We start from the raw sequence: 18,985 nt of genomic DNA, 5'->3' as shown, positions 1-18,985 counted from the left end.
GAAATTTTATAATTATAATCTACCATCAACTAGTTCTCTGTGATGTAACCACTTCAATGTTTTTGACACACTAACATTTTAATTCTTGTATATTGTTACAGTCATTTTTATTTTTTATTGCATACAGGCCCAAACTTCTAGCACTATACTGTGCAGTTTCTTGCATTCATTGCACCATCACCACCATTATTTCCAATGAAAAAGAACAGTGGTGGCAACTTGACAACTTTAAGATAAGAACAACCAACAACTTTTTTTTTTTCCTGTCACAATCTGAAACCTATAAAATTGTAACATCGTAGCTGGGCAACTGTATGCTGTCACAGTTGTTGTCATGAACGTGTAGTACAAAGCCACTAATCAACAAATGATACGACGTAGTGAGTACACAGATAAAAACTGGTTCTCCCAGGACCATTGTTGGCAGTGAATGTGATAAGTGCAAAATTTTTGATAACTAATGAAAAACTTGATATTCTAAACCAACTTTTTTGGTTGCACATTCTTTAAGGATAGCCCAATTTCAGAAAATAACTAAACAATTGTGTGAAAAAGTGACTAACAATTTTTTGGCTGCCCTCTCTAACAGCATTAATTATAAAGATTACTGTCCACAAAAAGTACTAATTTTGCACAACTACGTTTACTTGCAACAATCTGAATCCTTCAGTATGTAGCAATTTTCAACTACTTCAAGGAGATAAAAACTGTGTGTCAGAGCAAGACTCAAGCTCAGGACCTTTGCCTTTCTCAGGCAAGTGCTCTACAAGTGCACTCCACTGCAGAGTGGAAACTTCATTTGGGATACTTCCACAAGGTCTACAATCAGCATGAGTGCCAGGCCACCCCCTCCCCCCAAACACACTCACAGAACTGTAATTTGATAAGACTTGTAATCTACTGAAAGTCGCAACTGTGAAACAATAATCAAATAAAGACATGAATTGCTAGAGAGCTCCAAGGTCAAGACAGAAATTAGTCATGAGGATAGCTTACTGCATATTCTCTTCAACTGTCTGCTGGACAGGTTTATTTGGAAATGGATGGGAACACACTGACAACAATGAACACACCAATACTCACTATATTGGTATTTCCTGTTTGTGTCTCATTCTTGGTAGTGGATATGGAAAAAAGCAACACTTCAACCATCCCCTCTCAACAATGCAGTTATTACAATTAGTTTTATAAAAATTACATGAACCAAGTTCCTAACCAACATAAAAAAAATTGCTGCCTTGTCTCCCAAGAGGACATGTACAAAAGGCCACTTCATAAAATATCTTGGAGAATGGCTTAGTTGATCAACAGCAAGGACTTTGTAAACAGCAGTAGATGGAACAAAACTGGAAATGATCATTTTGATAGCTGAAAGAACTTATACAAATCTATGTCAAATTTCAAGTTTTTACACCATTGAGTACTGTGGCAAGAACATTTACACTGAATGCCTCAGAGAATGGCTAAACATATCCCAAAAAAGTTAACTAAAAACTACCTGAAAGATAATGAAAAAATTATGAGTACTATTCCAAGCACAAGGAATTTTATTTTGAAATCTTGCTGTATTGTGTATTCAAATCGCTGTTTCACTTTTCTAAGATGACTTAAAGAATTTTATTAAAAGGTCTTAACCAACACAAAAGTATTTACAACTTTTCTGTTCCAATAAGAATACTTTATCATTATATTATTTGTTTGTTACCATTTATGGAAAATTTCACAGTGATTGCACAAGTCACTAACATGAAGTACATATAATACATTGTTGGTCACTAAAATTGCCATACCACGAAGATGGCATGTAGCAAACATAAGACTGTCTCACTTGGATACGCAAGCAATTAATATTTCAGTGCAACTGCACAAAGTGGGTACAAGCGGTGTCATCTACATTCTGTATATGAGATATTTCAGTCTTTGCATCAAACATCTAGGGGTGATAGATCACGTAATGGTGAATGTTTTTTGTTAGATACACAATGTTTGCTTATGCTTGCTGGAGAAGCTACGCTTTGGTAGCTGATGGTCCTGGGGTGATAAGATTCCACTAAGCTAGCAGTTTCTGCTAACTAGGTGTGCTGTATATCACCTACCACAGGAAAAATGGTGATTTTCAACACCACCACCTTAAGAAAGAGTGTCTCAAAGCAAAGAAAAATATTTGAGAAGTTAATTAAGAAGTTCAGTTTTGGTCATTCTATCACCTTTCACATGGGGCAGATGGCTGGATTATGTGTAACACACATTGCATACACATGCCACAAAGGGCCTACGCCCTGTGCCTCTAGTGGCATAAGCCACAATAAAAGAAACCTAGTTTCAACAGGCAGTGTCAGCAAACATTTTGTCTGTAATGTAAGCCATTCCCAATTACATGATCTATCACCTCTTAGAAGTTTCATGCAAAGACTTTGAAACACACTGAATAAGGAAAGATTACACAACAGGTTTCTCATTCAGAAGTTGAAGTCAAATATGTTAGTGCAAAGATCATGTTTTACCTCATGTAAGAAGGAGAAACATTTTCCTGTGCATGTCTGAATTTGGCAGCGGCAGGATTGCAGCCTATCAAAACAGTCATTTATAATTCCATAATGCTGTTGCTCACTTAGGTCAGGATCCTGTAACTGTCGTGAACATATGTTATCATCAGCCACTATGACTGATGAACTTTGGCATGAAGTTAAAGCAGAATAGAATAATGTATTGCATCTGTCACCCAAGCCCAGTTCGACTCAATTCCCAGCCGGTTTAGAGCCACTGTTGCTGCCTGAAATGGCAACTATGTGTGCAAAATTTCACACCCTGCATACTTCCAAACCACATGTTTTCTTCCTTCTATGCTGCACCTGCACAATGAGTAAAGTTTCACTATCATTCCTGGTGTTGAAATTTTAATGGCCAACAGAGTATTAAAAGGTATGGGCTTTTTGAGGTATTCAATAACATAATGCAGTAATCCACACAAACATGTTTTACCATTATTTCATTCATCTTGGGTGCTTTATTTACTTAAATACATAACCTTCAGCACACAATGAAATGGTACTTCGCATACTGCAGTGCAGTTTTTCACTTGTCGAAAAACAAATTTTGAAGAATGATATTTTGAAGGCACCAAAGTGGCTGCTGGTGATATTTTACTTTGTTACAAGCTTTGGTCTAGAAAACGTGACACACACACACACACACACACACACACACACACACACACACACACACACACACACACTCTTTTTCCCCCTCACTGTCCCCTTTTAAGGCAGTGTTTGAAAGATTACCATTATATGACACACTAAGCTCTTACAAATTCACCTACTGTGTTGTAATATTGTGTTTTTCTCATATTTCAACTGTCATATCATGTTCTATTTAGTCTCCACCATCAACAGTAATGTACACTGTTGACATTTATGTTTGTATATTATTGAGATTCATGTTTTCAACATTGTTGCACAGTGCATTAGCAAGAGGAATCTCAAGAAAAGTTCGATAAACCAAGTTCTCTTCAAGAAATCTGTGAAGATGAACCCACGTTTTCTCTTGTTATTCGCAGAAACCACTTTCTTGGGTGTTGTAGGTTCAGATCTTCAAGTGAACTTGCAATCCTTAGAAATCCTGAAATTAAAACAATATCAGTGAGGGTAACTCAAGTTCGGGTGTTTAGTGTGCAGACAAACACTGCAACAGTTAAAATGCTGCCCCACTGTGAATAGCGTTCCTGGATACAGGATTGCTGTTCGCAAACAGCTTGAAACCGTTCTCACTGTTGTCAAGCTGTAGGAAGCTGTTTTGAATGGGTGTGTTGGCTGAAATGCAATGAGTTATGTAGCACAGAACCAAAGGTATCCAAGGTACTGTACTCTCCAATGGGTACTGCCTTCTCTGCAGCAAGCACAGGATGTATCACCACTCTTCCACTTGACTGTTAGTTGTGTGTCGATGGTACATCTCAAGAGTCCTGTACAAGAGAAGCAGACACCAAGAACATCCCTCACCCCAACGAACAAGTCTGAGGTGTTGTCTTCCATTTAAAATGAGCCAGTGAGACTCACTTCATCTGCTGGGAAGCCTGGTGCTATCCTTGTCACAGTAAACTGAACACAGAAGGGTAGGGGTTGTTAAACAGAGGATTTTCAATTATATAGCAAATAGCAGTAACTCTTAGGGTAACTGCAGCAAGTGAAAGGACCCAAAAGGCACCTGCCATAAGTCGGAAGCCTCCAAAAATTGATGTATGAGATCCAACATCTGATATGCTAAAAGCAATGCCGAGCCATATGCCACACTCTCATAATCAGTACGGGACAGTGTAGGAGCTCTGTACAGCCGCAATTGTGTAATGTGGTCCGCTCCTCAGCTGGTGTTAGTTTGTTGGTTGGTTGGTTGATTGGGGTTGAAGGGACCAAACAGCAAGGTCATCAGTCCCTTATTTCAAAGGTGGTCCATTTGGACAGATTTACATCTCAGAAGAGTCGCAAAGATAAAAGGTAAAAGGCTAAAAAAAAACGTAAAAGTGCAGTCGCGTTGCCAATGGTGAAAACAAAAGGAGGGAAGTCAGCAAGTTGGCAACCCCAAGGCTATGCTAGATGCAGGAAATAACCCATCTCTGATGCAGTACAGGCAAGACCAGCTGCTATTCAAAAGCATTCAATGCCTAGAATGTAAAAGTGCATATTGTAAAAGGAGACTAACCAAATGTAAAAAGCGATAAAAATGGAGTAAAAGGGAGAGAAAAGAGGATCTTGGCCAGGGACGGGAGTCAGGAATCTCCAAACACACCTTACAGTGGGAGACACCCCAACCCTCACTGCCCTGTCCCTACTTCAGAGGGAGATTAAAAACCTTAGAACTGAAAATAAAAACCACTTTGATAGAGGAAACTGAGAACCAGTTCAACCATCCGGGAATCATCTGCCAATATCAAAGATAAAGTGTGGGGAAGTCCGTACTTAGTACGCAGAGTCAAAAGAAGGGGGTATTCCACCAAAATGTGGGCTACTGACTGGAGGCTTCACAACCACAAAGTGGGGGTGGCTCATTACGCAAAAGAAAACCATGGGTCAGCCTGGTATGGCCAATGCGGAGACGACAAAGGGTGGGCGAGTCTTTTTGAGAGCGGCGGAAAGAAGAACGCCATGGGACAGGTGTCACCTTAAGCGCAAGAAGTTTATTAAACAGGGAGGTAGCCTCCCAAGAGTTGGCCCATGATTGTGCGAAGTGGGATTTGATATGAAGCTGTAAATCTGCCGCAGGAGGGGGTTACAGAGAAGGGGGAGGTAAGTGACTGCACCCCCAGCCAAACAATCAGCAAGCTCATTACCTGGGATACCCACATGGCCAGGGACCCAAAGGAAGTCAATGGAACAAGCGGCATGGTGAAGATCAGCGAGATTGTCATGGATGGCCGAAATCAAGGGATGGCGGGAAGAACACCAATCAATAGCCTGAAGGCCACTCATTGAGTCCGTACATAACAAAATGCGGTTGAGTTGAGACTGGTTAATAAAGATAAGGGCCTGGGTAATTGCCATCAATTCCACAGTAAACACCCCATATGCAGTTGGTAGGAGATGATTTTCCATGCCAGCAGAGGACGTGAAGGCATATCCCATATGATCAGCAGATTTATAGCTATCAGTGGAAAGAACAACAGCATCCCAAAAACTCCTATAAAAGTTGGCAGAAAAGACATCGAAACACTATTGGGGGAATGAAATCTTTCGGACCTCAGCGGAGAGTCATCCAAATCCGGGGCTGAGGAACTAACCAAGGGGAGTGTTGGGGAGGGAACATGGGAGACAGGGCAAAGAAAGAAGTCGAAAATCATGGTGAAAAGACGCAAGGCGGAGCCCAACCAGTAAACCCGCCCAAGGGCGGGAATCAGGTGGGTGACATCCTTGGTCTGGGAATAGGATAGAATAGGAAGGATGAGTGGGAGAGGAACAAACAGTGATTGCATAAAACCAGAAGCGGGAACCGCCGAACAGAAAGGGGGGGGGGGGGGGGGGGGGGGAGATCCCAGCTTCAACCAGAAGACTATCAACAGGGGTAGTAGGGAAGGCACCAGTGGCCAAACGGATACCACAACAGTGGACTGGATCCAGCAGGCGCAGTGTGGAAGGAGCAGCCGAACCATAAACTTGACAACCATAGTCCAAGCGTGACAGCACTAAAGCCCAATAAAGGTGGAGAAGAGTGGAATGATCTGCATCCCAACAGGTGTGGGCAAGGAAGCGAAGGACACAAGCTTCCTGACAGATTAAAACTGTGTGCCGGACCGAGACTCTAACTCGGGACCTTTGCCTTTCACAGGAAAGTGCTTCTTTCAGGAGTGCTAGTTCTGCAGGGATCGCAGGAGAGCTTCTGTAAAGTTTGGAAGGTAGGAGACGAGATACTGGAAGAAGTAAAGCTGTGAGGACGGGATGTGAGTCGTGCTTGGGTAGCTCAGTTGGTAGAGCACTTGCCCACGAAAGGGAAAGGTCCCGAGTTCGAGTCTCAGTCTGGCACACAGTTTTAAGCTGCCAGGAAGTTTCATATCAGCGCACACTCCGCTGTCAAGTGAAAATCTCATTCTGGAAGGACACTGAGTTTACAGAAACATCCTATCTTCAGAAATCTGATATGAGGCAGCCAAGTGAGCTGGTTGTCGAAAAGAGGACACAGGAAATGAAATTGTGGGACCACAGGTAAACATTGTGCATCGAGGTAGAGCTCCAGATTGGGGAGGAACATAGTATGGTGACAGAAGTGGACCACCCGCGATTTTAAAGGAGAGAACAAACCCGTGTGGGAAGGTCCATGCAGAGGCACACCATATAGCACGCTGAATTGCTGCTCTGCAGACGCCATCAAAGAGGAACTAACCCAAATGCAGAAATCATTCACATACAGAGCAGGGGTGACCAAAGGACTGACGGAGGCCACGAGTCCACCTATAGCAATGCGGGAAAGAAGTACACTCAATACGGAATCCTGTGGGATGCCATTCTCCTGAGCCTGTGGAGAACTAAAGACAGCACCAATCGAACAGTAACTGGTGGATAAATATCAGGAGTGGGCCCTGAAGACCCCACTCATGAAGTGTAATTAAGATATGATGGCACCAAGCCATGTCATAGGCCTTGCAAGGGTCGAAAAATACTGCCATCAAATGGCAGCGCTGGGAAAAAGCCTGCTGAAGTGCAAATTCCAAGCAAAGTAAATGATCGAAACTTCCTGGCAGATTAAAAATGTGTGCTGGACCGAGACTCAAACTCAGGACCTTTGCCTTTCGCAGGAAAGTGATCTATCATCTGAGCTACCCAAGCACAGCGAGTTTGAATCTCGGTCCGGCACACAGTTTTAATCTGCCAGCAAGTTTCTTATCAGCACACACTCCACTGCAGAGTGAAAATCTCATTCTGGAAACATCCCCCAGGCTGTGGCTTAGCCATGTCTCCGCAATATTCTTTCTTTCAGGAGTGATAGTTCTGCATGGTTTGCAGGAGAGCTTCTGTAAAGTTTGGATGGTAGGAGACAAGATACTGGCAGAAGTAAAGCTGTGAGGATGGGGTGCGAGTTGTGCTTGGGTAGCTCAGATGGTAGAGCACTTGCTTGCAAAAGGCAAAGGTCCCAAGTTTGAGTCTCGGTCCAGCACACAGTTTTAATCTGCCAGGAAGTTTCATATCAGCGCACACTCCGCTGCAGAGTGAAAATCTCATTCTGAAAGTAAATGATCGATCGGAGACCATCCCTCTCGGAAGCCACACTGGTAAGGGGATAATAGTTTCAGAGATTTGAGGACCCAATTGAGCCAACGGGCTACCATCCATTCAAGTAACTTGCAAACAACGTTTGTCAGACTAATTGGCCGATAGCTTTTGACAAACAGGGGGTTCTTACCAGTCTTAATGAGAGGAACCAGGATGCTATCCCTCCATTGAGAAGGGAAGTCACCCTGGAGCCAAATACGGTTAATCACACACAGAAGATGTTGTTGTTGTTGTTGTTGTTGTTGTTGTTGTTGTTGTGGAGCACTGAGATGTTGAATCAATTGGTTATGAATGGAGTCTGGGCCAGAGGCCGTATCGTGAGAAGAAGAAAGTGCAGAGTAAAACGAAATAAGGGATTTCAACTCCAGAAGGTGACGGTAATATCCATTACAATTCCATTGGATAACCACAGAAGGAGTCAAATGGGGGTGAACAGACTAAAGCCAGTCATGCCACCGGGTCACTCTCCGTCACCGACAAGGAGAGGTGACATCCATGAACAGCAGGCCAGAGGCAGGTTGCGAAGGTGGGGACGGGACCTCTGGCGACACCAGAGGCTCCTTGTCCCGGGACTTATGTTTCTTCTTCTTTTCTATTTGAGACAGAGGAGGTCTGTGCTGCAAAAGGGAGCCAGCTGCAGCAAGATCTGAAATAGAAAGAGAGCGGGCGACCTTGAGGCCCACAAACCGCGGTTCTCGTGGTCGTTTTGTGGCAGCAGACCTTTGGCCTGGAAGGTGCCGTGAAGATGGGGTCCCAGGAGGGGCGCCCTTGACTGGCAGATGCCGAAGAAATGGGACACTTCTCCGGCTGGGGAGGGGGGCCCGCCCCAAAAGGGGAGGGGTGTGGGGACCGCAGGGGAGGGGTGGAGGACAGGGGTTCGGAACTGGGGTAAGGAAGGGGGAGGAAAGGGTTAAGATGTAACTAAAGCATCGCTAGATGTCACTGACACAGGACGAGCCTCAGTTAGGCTAGACGATCAAGGGACTTATACTCCTGTATTTTCTTTTCCTGCTTATAAGCCGGGGAATCCTGTGAATGTGGAGAATGATTGCCATGACAATTAACACACACAGAAGGGGGAACACAGGAACTCCCCTCATGGAGTGGACGTCCGCAATCACCACAGAGAGGGGTCTGCGAACAGTGGGAAGATGTGTCCAAAATGCAAACACTTAAACATCTCATAGGTGGTGGGATGTACGGCTTCACATCATATCGATACACCATAATCTTGACCTCAGGGAGGGTACCCCTACGAAGGCCAGGATAAAGGCACCAGTATGAATGTGATTGTCCTTCGGGCCCTTCTGAACATGCCGAACAATGTGCACACCCTGCCTTCATAGATTGTCAATAAGATCCTCATCAGTTAGAAGGATGAGGTCCCTGTGAAAAATTACACCTTGAGCCATATTCAAAGACTGTTGCAGGGGGGTGAGGGGGGGGGGGGGGGCGGCAATGGACACAGGAATTGTGCCAAGATGGTCACAGGCATGAAGGGCTGCAGACTCGGCAGCTGGAGCAGTTTTGATCAACAATGAACCCAACCACATCTTGCTCAGATAGTCCACTTTGCCAAACTTGTCTTCAATGTGTTCTACAAAAAATAAAGGTTCGGTATTGGTGAAAGTATCCCGATCAATCCTGGTGCAAACCAGACAGCAGGGAAAAGGTTTCGCCCCTGGCTGACGAGCCCGACACTCTTCACAGGGGGGTAGTCATGGAAGGGAAAACCGAAGGGGCAGAAGAAGCAACCCTAAAAGAATCAGTTCCATTCAAAGAGACAGCCATAGAAGAACGGCCAGAGTTCTGGAGTCGTATGCATTTCATTCGCATAGCGTCCGCCGTTATACCACCCACTCCGATTAGGGGCTCTCCCCACAGGCGCCACCCAGTCACATCAAGGGCCATCTGGCACAGCGGCCATTGTCGGGAGTTCCAATGCTCCAGGATGACAACCAACCACTACTAGGTTTACATGAGGTGGTCACAGCTCAGGTATCAAAAGTGTGATCCCTGTGTTTTCACAGGGGTTCAACCATAAGGGTACATAGCCACCCCACCACACGGGCTGCCTACCATGCTGGCTACGAACCCTAGCATCAGACAACGACGTGAAGGAAAAGATGGAAGGAACTAGGAGGGTACACACTGGAGACACTAGGTAATGTGCTCTTCCCCAAATGGCTCACACTAAGGAATAGAAATTTAGTAATGGAGATCAAACTCCAGAAGGGGACCAGAGGATGCCAAAAGGATGAGGTAATTACTCAACAAAGCCAAATCACAAAGCCAACATAACCAGGAGGATAGCAGGGCCAACATAAACAAGGACACCAAGAGGGGGAGAGGAGAGGGCAGAGGGGAAGGAGCAAGAACAGGAATGGAGGGGAAGGGAAAGGAAATGCAGCCCGGGAAAGAAGGAAAAGAAGGAAGGCTGCAATAGCTCAGGGCCCCGTGCTTGCCACGCATGTACTCACAAAAGGACCGTGAACCCCCTGGGGGGAGATGGTGTTAGTGATGCAGCAGAGAGTAGTAATGTGTCGTCAGCATGTTCACTTACATTGGCGAAGATGGGGAAGCCACATCAACCAAGCATGGAAGACCACTGCCAAAAAGCAGTAAGACTCCTCAAGATTGAGCAGCTGGTTGTCGTGGTAGAGTTCTGGGTGTGGATGGACAACATGATGGCAACAGAAGTGCATGACACACAGCTTAGTGGCTGAAATCTGGAAGCCATGGGTGAGAGCCAAGGACTGCACCTTTCATACGACACCCTGCAGTCAGCATTCAGCAACACACACAGTAACTGCAAAAATCATCAGCATACACGAAGGGTAATGAGCCATTCTCTTCAATATGTGGGGTGCTGCGGGAAGCATCAACTTGAGCCTGGAATGTAGGGTGCGACAAGAGGTTACTGACAAAAATCTGGAGCAGGCCACAGAGACCCCACTCGTGTGGGGTTAGGAGGATGTGAAGGCACCATGTGATGTCATAAGCCTTTTGCAAGTCGATGAAGACAGTAATAACGTGTTGACACTGGGCAAAAGCTGACAAGAGAGCACACTCCAGGCAGACCAAATCGTCAAGCAGTAGAACGGCCTTAATGACAAAAGCCTTGAGACGGAGTCAAAGGACTTTGAGACTCAAGGTACCAACACACTCATTGGCTCACCATACGTTCAAGCAACTTGCACGGAACACTGGTGAGACTAAATGAGGGATATCTGTCCATCTCAAGGGGGTGTTTATCCAGTTTCAGCATGGGGGTGATCACACATACTCACCAATGAGATGGGAATTTATCTTCACTCCAGATACGGTTGAAAATGGAAAAGATGTGACGCTGGCAGTCCACTGATAAGTGTTTGAGCATTTGGCTGTGGATGTGGTCTGGCCCTGGAGCTATGTCAGGGCAAACTGCGAGGGCACTGAGGATTCCCACTCACTGAATGGAGCATTATATGCCTCCAGGTGATATGTGATGGAAGGTAAGTGAACTGCTCCACCTGCTGTTTGAGGGCATGAAATGCAGGCTGATGATTCTCAGACACAGAGGTTCAAGCACAATGCAGATCAAAACGTTCGGCAGCAATATCCACGTCAGTGGCGACAACACCATTTAGGGAGACACTTGTGGAGGATTGATATCCATACAGGTTTCATATCTTTGCCCAAATCTACAAAGGGGTAGTACGTAGTCCAATGGTAGTAACCTACCATTCCCAGCATTCTCGCTTCTATCATTTTAGTAGATGGTGGACCCAGACATGGAGCCATTTAAAGGCAATCAGTGCTCCATCAATAGATGTTGCTTATGGCATTGGAGAGCCCATCTGCAATCTCTAATGGCCACAGCTATTTCTTAAGTCCATCACGGTACCCCAGTAAGTGTTGTTGAGTGGCCGTCTGGTTGAATGTCCAGAGAAGTGAGGGAGGGGGAGAGGGAGAGAGAGAGAGAGAGAGAGAGAGGACGATCAGAAAATGATCGGTCACACAGGTCATCATGGTCTCTCCAATGCATGGAGGGAAGACCAGAGCTGTAAACGGAAAGATCAATCATCTACATCTACATGGATACTCTGCAAATCACATTTAAGTGCCTGGCAGAGGGATCATCGAACCAACTTCACAAAGAAAAGAACAAACATCTGTATCTTTCCAGACGAACTCTGATTTCCCTTATTTTATCATGGTAATCATATCTTCCTATGTAGGTCGGTGTCAATAAAATATTTTCGCATTTGGAGGAGAAAGTTGGTGACACGAATTTTGTCAGAAGATTCATCTGCAACAAAAATCGTCTGTTTTAATAATGTCCATCCAAAATCCTGTATCATTTCAGTGACACTCTCCCCCCTATTTCACAATAATACAAAACATGCTGCCCTTCTTTGAACTATTTCAATGTACACTGCCAACCCTATCAGATGAGGATCCCACACCACACAGCAGTATTCTAAAAGAGGACAAACAAGCATAGTGTAGGCAGTCTTCTTAGTAGATCTGTTACATTTTCTACATGTCCTACCATTAAAACGCAGTCTCTGGTTGCCTTCTCCACATCATTTCCCGTGTGTTCCTTCCAATTTAAGTTGATCATAATTGTAATTCCAAGGTATTTATTGGAATTTATGGCCTTTAGGTGTGACTGAGGTTCAGCAGATCCCTTTTAGCACTCTTGTTGATGACCTCACACTTTTCGTTATTTTGGGTCAATTGCCAATTTTTGCACCATTTAGATATCTTTTCTAAATTGTTTTGCAATTTGTTTTGATTTTCTAAAGAGTTTGCTAGACAATAAACAACAGCATCATCAGCAAACCACCTAAGACGGCTTCACAGATTGTCTCCTAAATCATTTATATAGATAAGGAACAGCAAAGGGCCTATAACACTACCTTGGGGAATGCCAGAAATCACTTCAGTTTTACTCGATGACTTTCCGACAATTACTACAAACTGTGACCCCTCTGACAAGAAATCACAAATCCGGTCACATAACTGAGATGTACTCCTCAAGCACACAATTTCACTACAAGCTGCTTGTGTGGTACAGTGTCAAAAGCCTTCCGGTAATCCAAGAATACAGAATCAATTTGAAATCCCATGTCAATAGCACTGAACATGTCATGCGAGTAAAGAGCCAGTTGCATTTTGCAAGAACGATGTTGACTATGTATGAATAGACCATTTTCTTCAAGGCAATTCATAATGTTCAAACACAATACATATTCCAAAATTCAGTGCATATCAACATTAATGTTATGGGTCTGTAATTTAGTGGATTACTCCTACTACCTTTCCTGAATATTGATATGACCTCTGCAACTTTCCAGTCTTTGGGTATGGATCTTTCGTCGAACGAACGGTTGTGCACGATTGTTAAGTAGAGAACTAATGCATCAGTGTACTCTGAAAGGAATCTAATAGGTATAAAATCTGGACCAGAAGACTTGTTTTTATTAAGTGATTTAAGTTCCTTCACTACTCTGAGGATATCTACTTCTACGTTACTCATGTTGGCAGCTGTTCTTGATTCAAATTCTGGAATATTTACTTCACCTTCTTTTGTGAAGGCATTTCGGAAGGCTGTGTTTAGTAACTCTGCTTTGGCTGAAGCCATACTGAAGTGTAGACTTTCTTTGAATAACCCTAAAACTGCCATAGCGGGACTGGATGGCCTGTAAAAACATCAACAATTAACTTGATTTCACCTAGACACACATCCAGACAACTTCATTGTCACACTCAACTTTGACCCAAACAGAGAAAATACAGTGACAGGGGAAAAAAAAAATCACATAAAAATAATTAGTGTAGAGTAATGAAATTTCAAGAATACATTCATCTAGGTAACATATTTAAGTGATTAACACTGCAAGATCACAGGTTAATGTAAGTGCAAGATAAGCTAATGCAAATGTGAAATGCCAGTACATTGACAACCAGTGTAACTGACAGAATGCTGAATGCAAGCATACAACAGTGCATGCATTGTGCTGTACAGGTGCAAGATGTCAGTTTGTGGGATGGAACTCCCTGCCTGTTGCACTTGATCAGTCACTATATGGATGGTTAATTCTGTTTGTGGATGACACTGAAGTTGTTGTCCAATGATGTCCCAAATGGGCTCAAATGGGGACAGATGTAGTAATCGACCAGGCCAGGGTAACATGTCGACACCATGTAGAGCATGTTGGGTTACAATAGCAGTATGTCAGTGGGTGTTATATCCTGCTGGAAAACACCCCCTGCAATGCTGTTCATGAATGGCAGCACAACAGGCCGAATCACCAGACTGACATACAAATTTGCACTTAAGTAGCTTGGGATACCGCAAGAGTGCTCCTGCTGTCATACGAAATTGCACTCTAGACTATATAACTTCAGGTGTCTAGCACACATACGAGTTAACTGCCAGCACTCAACTGGCCACCTCCTAACCAACACATGCCCTCATTGGCACTGAGGCAGAACCAGCTTTCATCAGAAAAAACAACAGACCTCCACACTTCTCTCCAATGAACTCTCACTTGACACCACTGAATCAAACACAGTGAGGTGTTAATAATGGCATCTTTGTCACCTTAAACATGTCCAGTCTCAAAAGATAAATAACGCTCACAACCATTTCAGTGTGTATGTAAAGTAAACCTGATTTGCTTCCTCATATTGATGGCACTAGTGCCACTCTTATGCAGGTGGTGAGAAATTCTAATAGACACTATTTCTCAAATGTAGAAACACCCCTGGCAACTACTATTTATGTCGCGCAACTCTTTCCTGGTGCTGCGATTTTTTTTCCATCAGTGTATTTTCGTCTAGTGCATGATCCCCTCCTATGACGTCTAATCTGTCTTTCCAATATTTATTCCATAACCCACTAAATATTTCGCAACTTTCTACTTCAGGTTTCAACCAGCCCTCAGTTACAAGAATAATTTGTATGTGACAAAATTCCTGGGGGGCAGTAAATTTGTTATTAATACTTCGACAATTTACTGATACAATTTTAACAGCCGATGCATCTACTCTGAATGTGGACTGATTTCGTTTGTGTGTGTGTGTGTGTGTGTGTGTGTGTGTGTGTGTGTGTGTGTGTGTGTGTCAACTGGCATATATTCCTATGCATACCCCAAACTACCACCTAGCCTACAAAACCACCATGTGCCCTCTGCAAGTACTCTGCTACCCAATCTGCTGCTTCCTTTGTATGGAGCATCCCTGACCTATGAAGATAAGACCTTCAATTTTCCACCTGATAATGTAGGTCAAGAAATCTGCAGCCAAGACTGTTACAGACAACATGGTCTTTTTTTGTATGACCATCCTTTTGACTGGCGGTTTCGGGGACCACGGCCATTCACAATTGTAAGAAAATTAAACGCCTACAGCTGTCCTTACGATTGGTTGGTTGAATGGTTGGTTGGATTGTAGAAGGGACCAAACTATGCAGCCATCAGCCCTCCGACTTTGGAATAGCTAAAACCGATAAAACCTCACACTATAAGAGTGATCTACAATGGCCATAAAAATACAAATTATTGACAGAGAAGGGTGGAAGAAGAGAGGAGGGAAAGAAAGTGACTAATGACAGGGGTATGAAGGATGAAGCACAGGTAGACAAGATAGACACTCAAGATATAACTGACCCCATAAAGAAAGGAGGGGGGAAGGCAGAGGGTGGGGGTGAACCAACAAGCCCAGTCAAAGCCAGTCCAATTGGGGCAAAGGGAGGAGCAAGAGAGCCTGCCATCCCCTTCACCCACCGATAAGGTTGAAGGTCCCACCCTTAAATGAAGCGATAAAAACCACCATCATGAAGAAATCTTAGAACTAGATCAACCGCTGAAGCACTGTCGGCTAACGCCAGGATTAGCAAGTCAGGAAAGCTGAAAGTCTGTCGCAGGGCGCCAAAGTCGGGACAGTCCAGTAAGAGGTGAACCACAATCAACATTGATCCACAATGACAGAGGGGGAGGAGATAACCATGAGTCAGCCAACTATGGCCCACGCAGAGCTGGTAAAGGATGACAGAGGCTTTACGAGAGGCCCATAAGGAGCACTGCCACATAGTTGTAGAATCCTTTATTGCCCTGAGCTTGTATGGCGAAGAAAGAGTGTGCTATTCTGGATTCCAAAGTACCAAAATGTGACAATGTAATGCCAAGCAAAGGTCTATTTCCGGAATGCCAATAGCAAGAGATGGCCCGTTAGTAGCCAATTTAGCCAGTCGATCGGCAAGTTCATTGCCGAGGATCCCAACATGGCCTGGGATCCAAATGAAAACAACAGAGCATCCACGTTGATCAAGGAGAGAAAGGGAGTCCTGGATAGCTATGACCAATGGGTGGCAAGGGAAGCACTGGCCGATAGCTTGCAAACTACTCAAGGAGTCACTACAGATAGTGAAGGACAGCCCTGAGCAGAAGCGGACATGGTCCAGTACGTGCAAGATGGCTACCAATTCTGCAGTAAAAACACTACAGCCATCTGGCAATGAACGAATTTCCGTGTGTTTCACATATTTGTTAGCATAACCAGTGTGACAAGCAGCAATGGAACCCTCAGTATAAATCACTTCGGAACCCTGAAATGAACTGAGGAGACAGTAGAATTGGTGGCAAAGTAGAATTCGTGGCGAATGGCCTCCGAGGGACGGAGTCCTTTGAATTGATGGAGAGATCAAGACATAGCTGTGGCCGAGAGACGCACCACGGAGGGGTAAGTGCGTGAGCGGAGAACAGAGGCAGTAAAGGGAAGTGCTGGAGCTCAGGAAAGAGTGACTGAATGCAGGCAGCCATGGTAAGCCCACATTGTGGCCGCCTTCGAGGGAAGTTGATCTCCATGTCTGGATAAAGGAGACCATAATTAGGGTGCTTTGGGGTGCAGCGAATGCAGAGCGCATAAGATATCAGCTGTTGTTGGCTCAAAACTCGCAGCGGTGGAATCCCCACCTCTGCGAGAAGGTAAATCATGGGGATAATCTGGAAGGCACCAGTCGCAAGTCGTACCCCACGATGGTGGATGGGGTCTAGTATCTGCAATGTCGAAGGTGACACAGAACCATAGACAGGACACCTGTAGTCTAAACGAGACTGGGCCAGCGCTTTGTGCAAACGCAGGATAATAGAACGGTCTGCACCACAGGTGGTATTGCACAGACATCTATAAACATTGATATGTGACCAGCACGTCCTCTTCAGCTGGCTAGGATGTGGGAGCCATGTCAACCGGGCATCGAAGAACAGACCCAAGAAGCGATGGATGTCCACCTCCTCAAGGGATTGGCCATTGAGGAACAGGTCCAGATGGGAATGGACTGAACGGCCATGGCAGAAATGCATGACACACAACTTGGCCACTGATAACTGAAAGCCATGGGAGAGAGTCCAACATTGTGCCAAGCAGATTGCCCCCTATAGATAGCATTCTGCAGCACCCACGATGGAGGAAGCAATGTAGATATAAAAATCATCAGCAATCAAAGAGGGGAACACTGTCGGAGCAGCATCCGCCACCAGTCCATTAATGGCGACGAGAAAGAGAGGAATGCCCTGCACAGAACCCTGTGGAACCCCATTTTCTTGCCAAGTGGAAGTGCTGTAGGAGGAACCAACTTGGACCCGGAGAGAGCGACAAGAAAGAAAGTTACGGATAAAAACTGGCAGAGCATGACAAAGGCCCCATTCATGAAGCATGGTGAGGATGTGGTGGTGCCAGGTGGTTGGTTGGTTGGTTGGTTGGTTTGTGGGATTAAAGGGACCAGACTGCTACGGTCATCGGACCCTTTTTCCAAGTACGAAAAACACCCACAGAGAATAAAAACGAGTAACAGAATAGAGCACAGATGACACAGAACAAGAGAAACTGAGACAAAGACCAGACAAAACGAACTAAAATCACACAGAGTGTGACGGTGGTTGGCCGACCATAGAAATAAAAAAGAAAAAGCCAAACACTTAAAACACATTAAAAAATCAGTTTAAAACCGGAGGCCAAAGGCCAGAATCAACACAAAACAAGAAGATAAAACAGAAACACTTAGATTAAATGATAAAAACCCTCTGCCCGAATAAAACGTAAAACTAAGTCAGCCGTAGCAGAGTCATCTGTTGAAAGGGCAGGGAGCGTGTCAGGCAGCGCGAACGACTGCCTGGGCACAGCTAAAAGCGGACACTCCAATAAAATATGGACCACAGATAAAATGGAGCCGCAGCGACATAGAGGTGGGTCCTCACGGCGCAATAAGTGGCCGTGTGTCAGCCGAGTGTGCCCAATGCGCAGCCGGCAGAGGACAACGGAGTCCTGGCGGGAGACCCGCATGGACGACCACCACACAGTCGTCGTCGCCTTGATTGGACGGAGTTTGTTAGGCGTGGGCAGATTGCGCCATTCAGCATCCCAAACCGAAAGAACTTCACGGCGTAAGACTGCCCGCAAATCAGTCTCTGGGAGGCCAATCCTAAGAGATGATTTACTAGTGGCCTCTTTCACCAGGCGGTCAACATTCTCATTGCCAGGTATCCCAACATGGCCTGGGGTCTACACGAAGACCACAGAGCGGCCGCAACGCGCAAGAGTATGCAGGGACTCATGGATAGTCATCACCAGACGAGAACGAGGAAAACACTGGTCGAGAGCTCGTAAACCGCTCAGGGAATCGCTACAGATAACGAAGGACTCACCTGAGCAGGAGTGGATATACTCCAGGGCTCGAAAGATGGCGACCAGCTCAGCAGTGTAAACGCTGCAGCCAGCCGGCAAGCAACGTTGTTCGAAATGGTCCCCTAGAGTTAGCGCATAACCAACTCGACCAGCGACCATCGAGCCGTCGGTGTAAACAACTCCAGAGCCCTGATACGTGGCCAGGATGGAATAAAAGTGGCATCTGAAGGCCTCCGGAGGGACTGAGTCCTTCGGGCCCTGTGCCAAATCGAGCCGAAGGCAAGGGCGAGGCACACACCATGGGGGCTTGCGCAGAGGTGCCCGGAAAGGAGGTGGAACTGGGCCCCGACCGGGGCCGACGTTCTGGCAGATGGACGACTGACTGCGGGAACAGGACACGGTAATTTGGATGCCCGGGCAAGCTAAAAACATGGGCAGCATAAGCAGCCAGTAATTGTTGGCGTCGTAACTGCAGTGGAGGGACACCTGCCTCCACTAGTATGCTGTCCACAGGGCTGGTGCGGAAAGCACCAGTGGCAAGGCCTATCCTGCTG

The 18,985-nt window shown here is 45.3% G+C and overlaps 1 protein-coding gene across 2 annotated transcripts in view; it reads right to left on the bottom strand.

Moving 5' to 3' along the window:
• LOC126470240 (set1/Ash2 histone methyltransferase complex subunit ASH2-like) overlaps window positions 1-18,985 on the bottom strand; it is a 206,817-nt gene that overhangs the window by 170,584 nt on the left and 17,248 nt on the right. The window contains exon 2 of one of the 2 annotated variants that reach the window (XM_050097942.1): window positions 2,505-2,630. The exons of the other annotated variant lie outside the window; for it this stretch is intronic. Within the exon in view, the coding sequence (XP_049953899.1) occupies window positions 2,505-2,584 (80 nt within the window). The 5' untranslated portion in view covers window positions 2,585-2,630. The remainder of the gene's footprint in view (window positions 1-2,504; window positions 2,631-18,985) is intronic. 2 annotated transcript variants of the gene reach the window in all.

This window comes from Schistocerca serialis, chromosome 3, assembly GCF_023864345.2.
Source record: "Schistocerca serialis cubense isolate TAMUIC-IGC-003099 chromosome 3, iqSchSeri2.2, whole genome shotgun sequence".
Lineage (NCBI taxonomy): Eukaryota > Metazoa > Arthropoda > Insecta > Orthoptera > Acrididae > Schistocerca > Schistocerca serialis.
The sequence above is the reverse complement of the archived record's forward strand: the minus strand, read 5'-3'. Positions and strand labels throughout refer to the sequence as shown.